The sequence below is a fragment of the Papio anubis genome, chromosome 10 (assembly GCF_008728515.1).
Source record: "Papio anubis isolate 15944 chromosome 10, Panubis1.0, whole genome shotgun sequence".
Taxonomy (NCBI): Eukaryota; Metazoa; Chordata; class Mammalia; order Primates; family Cercopithecidae; genus Papio; species Papio anubis.
In genome coordinates this window covers 121,968,598-121,981,922 of record NC_044985.1, presented here as the reverse complement: position 1 = coordinate 121,981,922, position 13,325 = coordinate 121,968,598, and the positions used below count along the sequence as shown (strand labels likewise).

Genomic DNA, 13,325 nt, shown 5'->3' with positions numbered 1-13,325 from the left:
CCCGAGTAGCTGGGACTACAGGTGCTGCCACCCACGCCCGGCTAATTTTTTGTATTTTTAGTAGAGACGAGGTTTCACCGTGTTAGCCAGGATGGTCTCAATCTCCTGACTTCGTGATCCGCCCACCTCGGTCTCCCAAAGTGCTGGGATTACAGGCGTGAGCCACCACGCCTGGCCAATTTTACATCTTCTTCAGCGCCCCTCCTCTTGGGCCCCAGTCAGCCGCGAGCGTCTCTCTGTTCCATCTAACAGCTTGCCTGCTGCCTTCCAGGTTCTGCCTGGACAATCCCCAGGGAGCAAGGCGGGGACCCCTGACAAGCCTGTCCCCTGACTGCACCCTCCTCTGTCCCAGAGGGCCTGGATGCCAGGAAGAATATTCCTGAAGCCTCCCCTCCCTGCCACTCCCCACTGGGCCATCTCACAGCTGCAGAGCCCCGCCCCCAAAGTCGCTGTGGGCTTGGGCCCAGCCCTCCTCAGCCCCAGAGCCTGGGTGATGACCCATTCTCCTGGCTGCCATCAGGAGCTGGGGACAAACCACACCCTATGCCAGCCATGCCCAGCACCATGTCCAGGGATACTCGGCAGCACCCAGAGCCCCCGAGGATGGAATCCATCTCCCTTCCTGTATCCCTCCCTCCAGTACCCAGGCCCCCGTGAAGAGGTGCACTGTGGGTGACACCCAAGTGCCCTCACGGAGTAGCCATGCCCCACCAAGGTCCGGCTGCTGCCCACCCCTGCCGGCATTCTCCTCTGTGTGCAGCAGCCTTTGAGAGTGGACGCCAGCCACCCCGTCTGGAGCACTCTCTCTCAGCCACTGCTACTCCCACGTCCCTGCTCACCGGCCTTGCTGGGGCCCATGACTAGGCTGAGGCTCGTCAGCTGGAGGACAGGGGCCCCATGGGGAGCCTTCCTTTGAGGGAGCAGGGTCTCTGGAGCACCCTGGGGGTGGGGCACTGGCCTGGTGGGCATTGGTGTGTGACCAGCAAGGACGGCCTGGCAGGAAGGTCTCCTCCCCGTGGAATCTGTTCTCAGAATCACTCCAGCTCCCCACCATTCACAGGTGGGAGGTGAAGGGGTGTGGCCCAAGGTCAGCAGGAGAAACAGGGGCAGGACCGGGACCTGGGGCCACCTCAGGCTCACATGGAAGGTGGATGTGGCCGAGGCCACCAGCACCAGAGAAACTGAGGGACAGGACGCCCAGGTAACTGGTGGCGCTGGGGAAGGACAAGTGGGAAACAGGCAGCATCCCTGGTCTCGGGGGCTGGCCCGGCAGAGGTGCCCTGGGCTGGGGTGGCCCACTGCCTAACTTCAGGGCCTGTCCAGGGGCTTCCTGGGTGCAGTGGTGAGGAGTCTGAGTCCCGACTGGGAGGAGAAGCATGCCACAACAGAAGAGTCCCGCAGCCTCTGATAACCCGCAGGACTGGAGGCAGCCTTGCCCGGCTCACCCGGCCACCAAGGGTGTGAGCAAGGAAAAGAGTAACCCCAAGTTACCCCCAAACCACCTTCTGGAAAGCAGGCTGCCAGCTGGGTCATTCTCCAAAGTTGAACATCTCAGCTTCCTTCTCCTTCCAGAAGGCAAAGCTCCGGTTGATGTAGCCGCAGATGTCCTCGCTGTTGAAGCTGCCCCGCTGGGGGCGGGACCCCAGCCGCTGTGCTGTGGGCTCAGGGCCGCTGCAGGGGACGGCAGCATGCGGCAGGGGCCCGAGCGGGGTCAGGCCTGACTTGCGGCCAGGCTCCGTATCCCAGGCGGGACCCCGGCTGGAGCCGAAGAAGCGGGCTTTGATGTCCTCGAAGCCGTCGGTCCAGGCCCGGCGGCCGGCGGCCACCTCGTCGGTCACAGCCTTGTGGAAGGCGCGCACCGCCTCCCAGCCGTGGGTGCCCAGGTGCTCGAAGACCTCGAAGCACAGCAGGTGGCGCACCTTCCGCTCCTCGGCTGGCAGGTCGCACTCCAGGAGCTGGAAGTAACCCAGCATGAAGAGATCCAGCGAGAGGCTGCTGTAGGGCACAGGAGCCCCGTCCACGTGGGGCAGGAACTGCTCGGGGGACAGGGCCCCGCGGGGCCGCCGGCTTAGCCGCCGCAGCTGCCGGGTGGGCACATGAGCCATGATGGCTTTCCAGTTGCCCAGCAGGTGGGTGATGGTGCTGCGCTGCTGCCACAGGTGGCCCAGCCGGGGGCCCTCGCCGGGCAAGGAGGGTGGTCCAGGGCTCCTGGCGGCCTCCTGGCCCCGCAACCCCGCGTGGCGGGCTTCTAGGGTCCTGCAGGCTGCTGTCTTGAGGGCCGGCGTGTAGGCCGACCTCCTCCAGTGGCTGAGGAAGAGCATGATGATGCGCTCCTTGCGCAGGCTGGCCAGGTCTGGGCTGGCTGCGGTGCCCACTTCCAATGGCACCTCCTCGCAGCTGATGCCGGAGTCGCTGGCCTCCTCTGTGTCGCCAGGCCTGGGCTCCCCCGAAGCCAGGCCACTGCAGGGCTTAGGCAGAGCCGGCCAGCAGCCACCCAGGCACTGCCTGCGCTGGGTCCCTGGCTCGCAGGGGCCAGGGTTGCAGCCACAGGGTGGGCCGGAGGCCGACTCGAAGTTGCCACGCAGCATCCGCACAGACACCCCCCACTCCTGGATCTGGCGCTGGGCCTCGCTCCGAGGGGGGCTGGCCGAGGCCTCCCTGCAGGTCTCCTGCAGGGGCTGGGTGGCTGGCTTCTCATCCCCCTGCACCAGCCCATGCACACCCTTCAGCAGCAGGGACAGGCTGCGCACCAGGCGGGAGATGTGGCTGCACCAAAAGGGCAGGGGCTGCCCCCCGGGGGCCACCTCCGAGGCCTCCGCAGAGCTTGTGGGCTCAGCCGCTGGGGTTGAGGCCTCCTCAGCCTCCAGTCCAGGTGCCCTGGGCAGGAAGTGACTGTTGACCGTGATGCTGACCAGGGGCTCGGGCAGCAGGGCCTGCAGCTCAGCTGCCAACCGGCCCAGCTCACTCTCATACTCCTGACAGCGGCGCCGAAGCTGCAGGTCTGCAATCTGCTTCTCTAGGTAGACCAGGTCGTCCTCCGTCAGTAGCTCCCCAAAGGGCCCCAGGATGGCCTGGTGGGTCTGTGAGTACCTCCAGGCCGCCTGCTCTGTGGGGCCTGAGCTCCCACCATTGTCCTGGGCACAGGAAGGGCAGAGTGAGCAGGGTGAGCCCGCCTACCTGCCATCAGCCCACCTAGCTTCCAAATCCCTGAGTTCTCAGCATCTCTGCAGAGCCCCTGGTCCTGCCCCAAGGTAAGACTTTAAAGGGCTTCCCAGCTACGGCAGAAGCCCCTGACCTGCTCTGCCCCAGTCTCGCTCTGCTCTCAACCCTGTGGCTTTCAGCCCCTATGGCTCCCAGCCCAATAGGCAAGGACAGGCTGGGCCCTCAGACAGGGCTGTCCCGCAGTCCTGAGATGATGGAGATGGGCTATATTCCAGCAGCCAGGAGCCACTTGTGGCTACAGAAATGACAGGTGGCTGGTGCAATGGAGGGGCAGGACTTTTACTTCCCTTAAATTGTAGTGAATTTCAATGGCTGCACGTGGCTGGCGTGATTGTGCCGGACAGCACAGCGCTACACCGGGGATGCAGGACGCAATCGTCCTGACAAAATCGTAGGCCTCTGAGGGTACAATTCCTGAACTCCTGTCTGCACAGCAGCCGGGGGAGCCTGTTCAAATCCAAGGCACATCACAGCCCTTCTCTGCTCAGATTCTCAGTGGCTCCCCACGGCCTCACAGAGGTGCAATAATCCCAGCCAGGTTCCTCTCCAACCTCAGGCGCCCATTCCACACCAGGGCGCCGCCTCTTGCTTCTCCCCAGGCCGGGGGGGGGGGGGGGGCCTCAGGACCCTTGCACTGGCTGCTCCCTCTGCCTAGGAGGTGCCTGCCCCAGATTCCCACAGGGCTCCACCTCTCTTCCTTCTGGCCCCTGCTCAAGGCCACGTCCCCAGAGGGGGCCCCGTAAGCACCCATATATCGTAGCCCCCAGCTGCTTTGCTTTCTCCACAGCAGTGGGAATCGCACCCCCACACCTGCTGGCACCTGCCCATGGGCCACCGTCTTCCCTGCTAGACGCTGCGCCCAGGAGGGCAGGACTTGCCCTTCACTGCCTAGAACAACGCTTGGCACAGGCAGGCGTGTGCCACAAATCCGCCAAGTGGAAGGATACGTGGGACCCATGCCTCCAGAGCAGGCGAACGGGCTCTGCTCAGAGTCCTCTGGTCTGGTTCACTTCATCCTCTGGCGGAAGCAGCAGCTGAGGCCACAGAGGAGAGGGGCCCCTGGGCCTTGGATTTAGTTCTGGGCTTCCGGTGCTCTGACTTCCACTTCCACCTACCCGGAAAAGGCCCCGCCCCTCCCCGGGGCCTACCTGGACCTCCCCGGGCCTACCTGGGCCTCTGCGGAGCTCTCTGCGCCCAGGCGCGCCTGCAGCTTCCGCACCATCACCTGCCGCTTCCACTCGGGGATGGGCCGGCCGCGCTCATCCCGCGTGGGCACCAACCCGTCGATGTCACCTGAGGGCGGCCCATCCAGCTGCAGTGCCGCCAGGCTATCTGAGGCGTCCCCCGCCAGCGCAGTCTCTGTCCCCTGTGCAGAAGGGGGTGGGTCACACAGGCCTGAAGGGGACCGAGGCCCTAAGTGGAGGGAAGATCCGAGAGGACATGGGGGATTGGCTCCGCCCAGGACACCCTAACAGGGCGCCCTGAGAGAAGGGACAGTTGGGGTCACGGACAGCACCCCACCCTCTCATCCCCAGCTTAAGAGTGAGGCCTCGGAGGGGAGGGATGGGAGTGGGGCGGGGGTAAGATGTGTGGGAAGGGATTGTTAGCAGAGAAATGAAACCAGAGGTCCCTCCCAGTCCCCTATACAAGCCCAGCTGATGCTCGCGGAGCACACCATGTCCCTGGGCAAACTTGCTCTGGGCACAGCTACATAGACAAAGCCTGGCAGCCAATCCTGTGCCGCAGGGCTCGTCAGAGGCTTCAGTGTACTGTGCACACTCCAGCTCTCCAGGACGGGCAGCGCCACGTGGCATTTCCCACTCCCACCGAACATCTCAGTGGTTGAGAATCTGCAGCACCACTCAGGGAAAGGCTGGGCTGGCTTTCTATGGGCCTGGCGCCCAGGAAAGGGAGGGTAAGGGGGAGCAGGACCCTTCTGCTGGTCTGGGCTGGTGGAGGCCTTGAGGAGGAGGACAGGGGCAGCGGGGCCCTGCCCATGGCTGGCTGCTGCAATCTCCGCACTGCAAGCAGGCACGGAGCACCCCTGAGCTCAGAGGTCGGGCAGAGGGGCTTGGGCCACTGCAGCCCTCTGGGATGACAGAGAAGGGTCCCCGTGTTTCTGTGGTGGGGGGACAGCTGCCGTCGCCCTGACACTCCCGTCTCCTCAGAACTCAAGGTGTTCTTGAGAGCAAGCAGCGGAGTGATGCAGGCAGCCTGGCATCCACCCTTCAGGAAAGGCCTGGCTGTGCTGGGGGCTTCCCTGGGCCCCTAAGAGGATGGGGATGGAGGCTGGCTGGGGGCCCCGGGAGACAGGAATGCACGGGTGGGTGACGCACTGCAGGGTCAGCCATGGCACTGGTGGTGATCCTCGGAGGGGCCGGGCTGGTCATCTGCTCCCTGGGAAGAGGCTGGTCAGGATGGCCAGGCCAGGCCGGGCTGAGGGATGTGGCTGCCGAGAAGAAGGGGGTGTTGCAGAAAGGTCAAGGGCTGGGGAGCAGAGATGCAGAGCCTCGGGGGTCTAGGCCTTGGGGCAGAGCCGGCCTCCTGAACGAGCTGTGAGCTGGGAGCCAACCCCAGCCTGCCCTGCCCCAGAACACCTCAGGGCTCCACTGGACCTTCTCTGGGGAGTCGGCCTGGTCCACTGGAGACCGAGGCACACCCCTGGGCCACGCCGCAGCCTCTCCTGCAGCAGGGGAGGAGCTGGGAAGGGCTTGAGGCCTGGAGGTCACAGGCCGCTAACATAGCTCTGCAGGCCCCAAAGCTGGTCCCCTCGCTGCCCACAATGCTCCTTGCCCCGATGCAAACACACACTTCAGTGTCAACCTTGAAAGAAGAACACGTCTGCATCACAGCCAGGCAGACACACAGAGACACACACAGACACAATCACAGACACAGACACAATCACACACACAGACACACACACAAGCACAATCACATACACAATCACATACACAAACACACACAGACACAATCACCCACACACACAGACACAATCACAGAAACATACACAGAACACAGACACACAAACACAATCACACACAGACACAATCACACAGACACAATCACACACAGACACAGACACAATCACAATCACACACACACAATCACACACAGACACAATCACACACAGACACAATCACACACACAACCACAGACACAGACACAGACGGACACAATCACACAATCACATACAGATACAATCACACACAGACACACAATCACACACAATCACAAACACACGGACACAGAACTGACACACAAACACAATCACACAGACACACACAGATACACAGATACACACAGTCATACACACACACACACAAACATACACAATCACAATCACACACAGTACAATCACAGACCAATCACACAGAAACAGACACAGAACAGACACCCACAAGCACACACACACAGACACAATCACACACAGATACACAGATACAGTCATACACACACAGACACAATCACACACAGATACACAGATACAGTCATACACACACAGACACAGACAATCACACACAGATACACAGATACAGTCATACACACACAGACACAATCACACACAGATACAGTCATACCACACAGACACAATCACACACAGATACACAGATACAGTCATACACACACACACAGACACAGACACACCACACACAGATACAGATACAGTCATACACACACACAGACACAATCACACACAGATACACAGATACCAGTCATACACACACACAGACACAATCACACACAGATACACAGATACAGTCATACACACACAGACACACCACAGAGACACACGAACAGAATCACCCACAGAAACAGGTACAATCCCACACACGGATGCATAGACACAATCCCACACAGAAACGGACACAGAACAGACTCACACACACACACACAGATACACACAATCACACACTGACAATCACACACTGACACAATCAGAAAGACACAATCACACACATACACAGGCACAATCATACAGAGACACACAATCACACACAGAGTCACACACAATCACAGACACACAAACACAAACATACAGACACACAATCACACACAGATACACAGACATAATCATGCACAGGAACACAAACACAATCACACAGATACATACAGACACAATCACAGAGAGACACACACATAGACACAATCACACACAGATACAGACACAATCACACGGACACAATCATACACAGCTACAGACACAGTCACACAAAGAGAAGGGTCCCCGTATCTATGTGTATCACACACAGAACACACAGACACAACCACACACAGACGCACACTCCCACATGTGAGTACAGGGCCACAGCGGGGCCTGTGGAGGAAGCTTGCCCTCACTACCTGTGGCACCTGCTGATGTTTTCTTGCCATGCCATGCCATTCCATGCCATTCCAATCAGTGCTGCTCACAGACCCCTAATGGTGGTGGCCCACAGTGTGAGGACCGTCCCCTGCCCTGCTAGCCCACGCATGCAAGGTGTGCTGGGGTCTCAGGGACAGCAGCCCATCCACAAGGGGCCTGGGCCCAACCGGCCCGTCTCCCCGCGTTCACCCCTGGACAAGTTGCTGTGACTGTAAGTGCTCACCATGCAAAATGCTAATCCTCTGCTTTCCAAAGCAACAAAGGCAGCCAAGGACACCCGGAAGCAACTGGGGAGGGAGGGTGATGGGATGCCCGGCTGCCCGCAGACTTCCCCACCGGTCCAGGACCTTGGAGGGAAGGCCAGTGGCACCCACTCCCAGGCCCATGCCCCAGCCGGCCCACGTGGGGCTGTGCACTCACAGGTGGGGTTCCCGGGCCCTGGGCCTCCTCTTCTTCCATCCTCCAGGGAGGGCCTCGTGGCCAACAGTGGAGGTGGGGGGAACGGCGGTGGTGGGGGCGTCATCAGCAGGGGCACCTGTGGGTGGATGGACCTGGTCAGTGGGGGGCCCCTGTGGGCTCTTCCCTACTCACCTAGACGGGGTGGGAGCACCCAGTGGGCGAGGCTGTGCATCTGAGAAGGGCTGGGACAGGTAAGGAGGTGGTAAGAAAGAGGGGCAGGTCCTTGATCAGGGTTCTGTTGCAGGGTCATCTCTTGCCTGAGTGCCATCACTTCCCAGGACCCCACCTTGGTTCCCCACCTGCTGCCACCTCTATTGAGTGGGCCACCCCCATCTCAAAACTCAGCTTCCAGGCTCCCTCTGGAGGCAACTGAGCTCTGGGGTTCTGGGCACTGGGTTAGAGCCTGGTTTTCAGCTGTGCTCAGCGCCCTGTGGTCTCACAAAGACACGTGCACACGTATGCACACACATGCATGTACTCTCCTGCACACACGCATGTACTCTCCTGCACACATGCATGTACACTCTTCCGCACACCCGCCTCCCCGACTGCCCTGACTCCTGTGCTGTAGTCGGCCTGGAACTTCAGCCCTGACTTGGGGCTGACACGGGTCAGTGTCTTGGGGGTGGAGGCCCCGTGAGAAACCTGGTGAGGAGAGGGGAGGGCAGTGGAGTAGGATGGGGGTCCCTAATGTGCCCACCAGCCAAGGGCATGGGCAGCCCTTGTCCCTAGCCAGCAGGGCCACATGCCACGGACCCTCTGGGCACCTCCCCCGCCGTGCGTGTCAGACCAAAGCTCTTGTCCCTGCCCTCCAGTGGGCACTGGAAACCAGACGTGGCTATCAGGGCTCCAGGGTCAGTGATAGCGAGAGCCTTGGGCAGAGCAGAGAATTCACATCAGCCTGTTGGGAGAGCGGGAGGGACCCTTGCTGCAGCTTGCTCGAATGCACGGCTGTCTCTGCCTTCGAATTCCTTCTCCTTTCTGAACGCAGGGGCCCCTTTTCACACTGCACTGGGGCCGGACTGCAGTGAAGCCGGTCCTACGTGAGCAAAACTTTGGCCTCCCCAAGCCTCCCTTGCTCATGGACAAGGTGGCACAGGCTGCCTCCCGGCAAGGATGCTGGGTGGCCCCTCAGCCACCTCCCCTCCAGGACCCTCACCCCACTGGGCCGCGGGGGAGGGAACACAGTCTGAAAGCCCATCTTCCCAGCCCCCACGCACCTCACTCCTTCCAGGAATCTGTGCCCACAGCCCAGGAACCCTGGTGCACGGTGGGCTGGGGAGTGACCGCCCAGCCCCAGCCCCGGAGGACCTCAGACGCGAACTGCAGAGCTCAGGGAGTACAGCTGTCCTGGGACACCGGGGGCTGCTGAGGCTGCCACCCCCAGGAGTGGGAGGCGTCACATGAATATTTGAAGGCCGAGGTGTCAGGTGGCCAGGCGGGGCTTGGGCTGGGTGCGGGATTCCTTACCACAGCCCCTTTAACTCTCCACAGAACAGCGGCCGGGGAGGGGACGCTCTGGGAGACTGAAGGGGACCTGAGACCCCTGGGCCCCATGAGAAGAGAAACCATCCAGAGGAGTCCCCGGCCCCACCCACATTACGGCTCCCGGTGCACAGATGGGGAAACTGAGACTCAGAGAGGGCAGTGGGGCTTTCTCAAGGCCCCAGAGCCAGGCTGCCGCAGAGCTGGGATGAGAGTCTCACAGGAGACCTCAGCCTTTGCTCTCTCCAGTGCCCTTGAACAGCTGCTTCCTTGGTGGGGGACACCACAGAGGTCAGCCTCTGGGGAAAGACCAAGAACACAAAGCCTGGCTGTCCTTTCTGGGCCGCTTCTCAGGGCTGTGTGTGCAGGGAGCGACTGAGGGGTGGGGAGCGACTGAGGGACGGGGAGCGACGGAGGGACGGGGAGAGACTGAGGGACGGGGAGCGACTGAGGGACGGGGAGCGACGGAGGGACGGGGAGCGACTGAGGGACTGGGGATAAATAGAGGATGGAAGCAATGGAAGGGGAAGGGATGGAGGGACAAATGGGGAGTGGAATGGACCGGGGAAGGGAGCGGATGGAAGGGATGGAGTGGATGGAGCATGGAGGGAATGGAAGGATGGAGGGGATGGGGAGCGGATGGAGGGATGGAATGGACAAAGGATGGATGGATGGGGAATGGAGTGGAGTGGATGGGAGCGAATGGAGGGGGAGCAATGGAGTGGACGGGGAGCGGAGGGACAGGGAGACCGGGGATGGACGGAGGGGACGGGGAGCGGATGGACAGGAGACCGGAGGACGGGACGGACCGGAGGGGAGCGGACGGGAGGGACGGGAGCGACTTGCCCTCTGCTGAGCAACATGGTGTTCCCCAGACTCGAGGGTCCTCGGCGGAGATACAAACCTATGCGGCACAGCTGCCATCGGGACCCAACTTGCACCACCTGGGACTCAGGGGCAAGGGAACGCCACAAAACATGATGTGTGCTCCCTGCCATGCTGAAGGAAGGCCATAGTGAGAGGCTGGCTTCGCTGTTTCAAGCAGGGCAGTCAGACTCCAGACCAGACATGGCCAGAAAAGCCGGACACAAGTGGTACCACCAACAGAGGTGGCTAAGCCCTGCCTCGAGTGGGCCCTCAACAGCAAGGCCACCCCAATGCCCTTGCACTGTCCCCTGCCCAGCCAGGACTGAGCCAGAAGTGGGATGGTGCCTCTCGCCTACTCTCTGCCCTTGCCTGGGAGCCCTGAGCCCCCTCCCTGAGATCAAACCTGCTGTCTGTGGGGAGGGGCCACCCCTGGCAGAGTGAGGGGCTTGGCAGGATGGCAGCGGCCCTCTTGTGCTGGGGAAGACAAAAGAGGTGGAAGTTAGTTTGGGGCTCAGGCGACTACCGGGCTCTGGCCCCAGCACAGCACCTGTGGATTGGGGGACCTTACTCGAGGTCCCTGTGGCCCAGCCCTGCTCCACTCCTCACCAGCGAGAAGCCCCAGGACGCCACCCCCTGAGCCTCCATTTCTTTGCCTATAAATCAGGGTTCTTGGAAAGTTGAGGGACTATGGAGAGCACCTGGCAGGGGCCTGCATGATGGTGGCATTCAGACCTCCACGCTGCTGCCACCATCGGTATTAGGATGGTCTCTGGGTTTTAACAGGGATGAGAAGCCTGGCTGTGGCGTTTACCCGGCAACGGGAGTAACCACACCCCTGCCTCCCACAGGAAGGCCCTGGACACAGTGGAGCCTCAGGGATCTGGAGGCACAGACGTGGGAGTCCCGTCCCTTGGGGTTTTAACAGTTAGACACGTGCTGCCCCGAATCCCAGCATTGGACAGTTGCCCTGAGGTTGGTGGTCATGTGGCCCCATGGCCCAGCCCGCTGTCCCTGTCCCTGGTTTTTGGTGAGATTTGAGCACCGAGGAGGTTCCATGCATTATACATGGAGAGCATCGTGGTGAGCCAGGTCACAGGCCTGTAATGCCACCCGGGCAGAGAGAATCACGGCCCACGGATGGGTGCCGGACAGCAGTTGCCATGGCTGAGATTCCATTACTGACTGGGCGGGTACCACCCTTCCCAGCAGGAGGAGAGTGCCCAGGAAGCCTCTCACCTTCTCTGGGCCTCAGTTTCCTCGTATATAAAATAAAGATGTCTCAGTACCTTTCTGGACTGAAGCGGGGAGAGCACACCTGTCTCAAGGGCCCACCAGGGCAGGCGCCTCACTGGGTGCTCGAGGAGCTTCTCCTTTACCCAAAAAACAAGGCTCTGGGTCGGCTGCAGTGGCTCATGCCTGTAGTCCCAGCACTTTGGGAGGCAGAGGTGGGAGGATCACTAGAGCCCAGGAGCTCAAGACCAGCCTGGCCAACATGGCCAGACCCCATTTCTACAAAGAATACAAAACTTAGCTGGGTGTGGTGGCATGTGCCTGTAGTTCCAGCTACTTGGGAGGCTGGGGTGGGAGGATCACTGGAGCCTGGAAGGCTGAGGGTGCAGTGAGCTGAGACTGTGCCACTGCACTCCAGCCTGGGTGACAGAGAGAGACCCTGTGGTGAGAAAATTGGGGTTTAGAGATGCTCAGAACTTGCCTGCGCCCCATGCCCAGGAAGGGCAGCACAGTGCTGGCAGGTGGGGGTGAGTGGGACAGCCCTGGACACCACGGGAGGTGCCAGAGGCTCTTCCCCAAGCATGGAGGGTTCTATGCGCCGTCCCTGCCCAGACAGGGCGCTCAGAGCCCCACAGCCAGGATCCCAGTTGCTTGGCTAGCAGAGGGGAGGGGGCCTGCCTTGAGGGCAGCCCCAGGACTTCAAGACCCCATCTCTCATTGCGTGGAGAGGGGTCCCCAAGGCCCAGGGAGGGGCAGGGCTGGCCGTCCCTAGCACCCTGAGCAGACCCCAAGCTGGGCAGGCCCCACAGACCCGACACAAAGGAGGCACGAGGGGGCACCTCCCACAGGCCAGGTCTCAGCACTGCTGTCCAGCATTGCTCCCCAAGCTGCTGTTGCTCTTGGAATGCACGAGTTCCCTGGGGGCGGAGACACGCTGTGTTGTCATGGGGAAGACGATGGATTTCACTACCTCTTCTGAGGCCAGCTCGGAGGCGGCCAGTGCGAGCAGCCCCTGCGGACTGCATTCCCATCAATATTGCAGCAGGCACATGGCCTCCCCCCGCCCACAGCTGACAGCCTGCTCTCCCTCAGAGGCCTGGAGGGGAGACAGCTCCAGTGATGAGAGATGAGCACCCCCTGCTGTCACCAGACCCTCCCAGAGGCTGAAGACAGAGACATGCTCCAGTCCCCACCCCGAGCTCCCAAACCGGCTCCTGAAGCTGCACACCGAGGAGCCGGGAAGGTGGCAGGGTTGGGTTTTCATGTGCTGGGCAGGGGGCACCCAGGCGCAGGCAGGAGGGGACTGTGGATGGGAAGGACACGGCGAGCCTAACGCAACCCGTCCTCCACTACCACGGGGTCTGGGGACAGAAGGCAGAGGCGCTGCTTGGACAGAAAGCCCACGCATGGGACCCCAGAATGGCTGGGCAGGAACAGTGTCAGAGACTCCCAGGAGGTTGGGCGTGGCTGTTCCCTTGTGCCAGGGGCTTGTGGAGGCTGGGACACCAGCAGAGCGGCTGCCCTCCCCATCGCCTAATCTTGGCTGCCATCCAGGCAGGAAGTGCAGGGATGGGCCCAAAAAAGGCCGAGGCCGACCCAGCGGCCTTGAAGGAGCTGCGGGAGATCCAGGCAGTTGGGAGACCCAGGCAGTCGGCACTCCTGGGCTGCGGGCCGTGGAGCCCCGCCTTCTGTGGAG

The 13,325-nt window shown here is 61.3% G+C and overlaps 1 protein-coding gene across 1 annotated transcript in view; it reads right to left on the bottom strand.

Moving 5' to 3' along the window:
* Positions 1-1,202: 1,202 nt before the first annotated feature.
* ESPNL (espin like) overlaps positions 1,203-13,325 on the bottom strand; it is a 29,319-nt gene continuing 17,196 nt past the window's right edge. Inside the window, exons 6-9 of the mRNA XM_003908149.5 lie at positions 8,009-8,123; positions 5,559-5,671; positions 4,391-4,588; positions 1,203-3,134 (exon numbers count right to left, since the gene is read on the bottom strand). Coding sequence (XP_003908198.3) covers positions 1,530-3,134; positions 4,391-4,588; positions 5,559-5,671; positions 8,009-8,123 — 2,031 coding nt within the window. The 3' untranslated portion in view covers positions 1,203-1,529. The remainder of the gene's footprint in view (positions 3,135-4,390; positions 4,589-5,558; positions 5,672-8,008; positions 8,124-13,325) is intronic.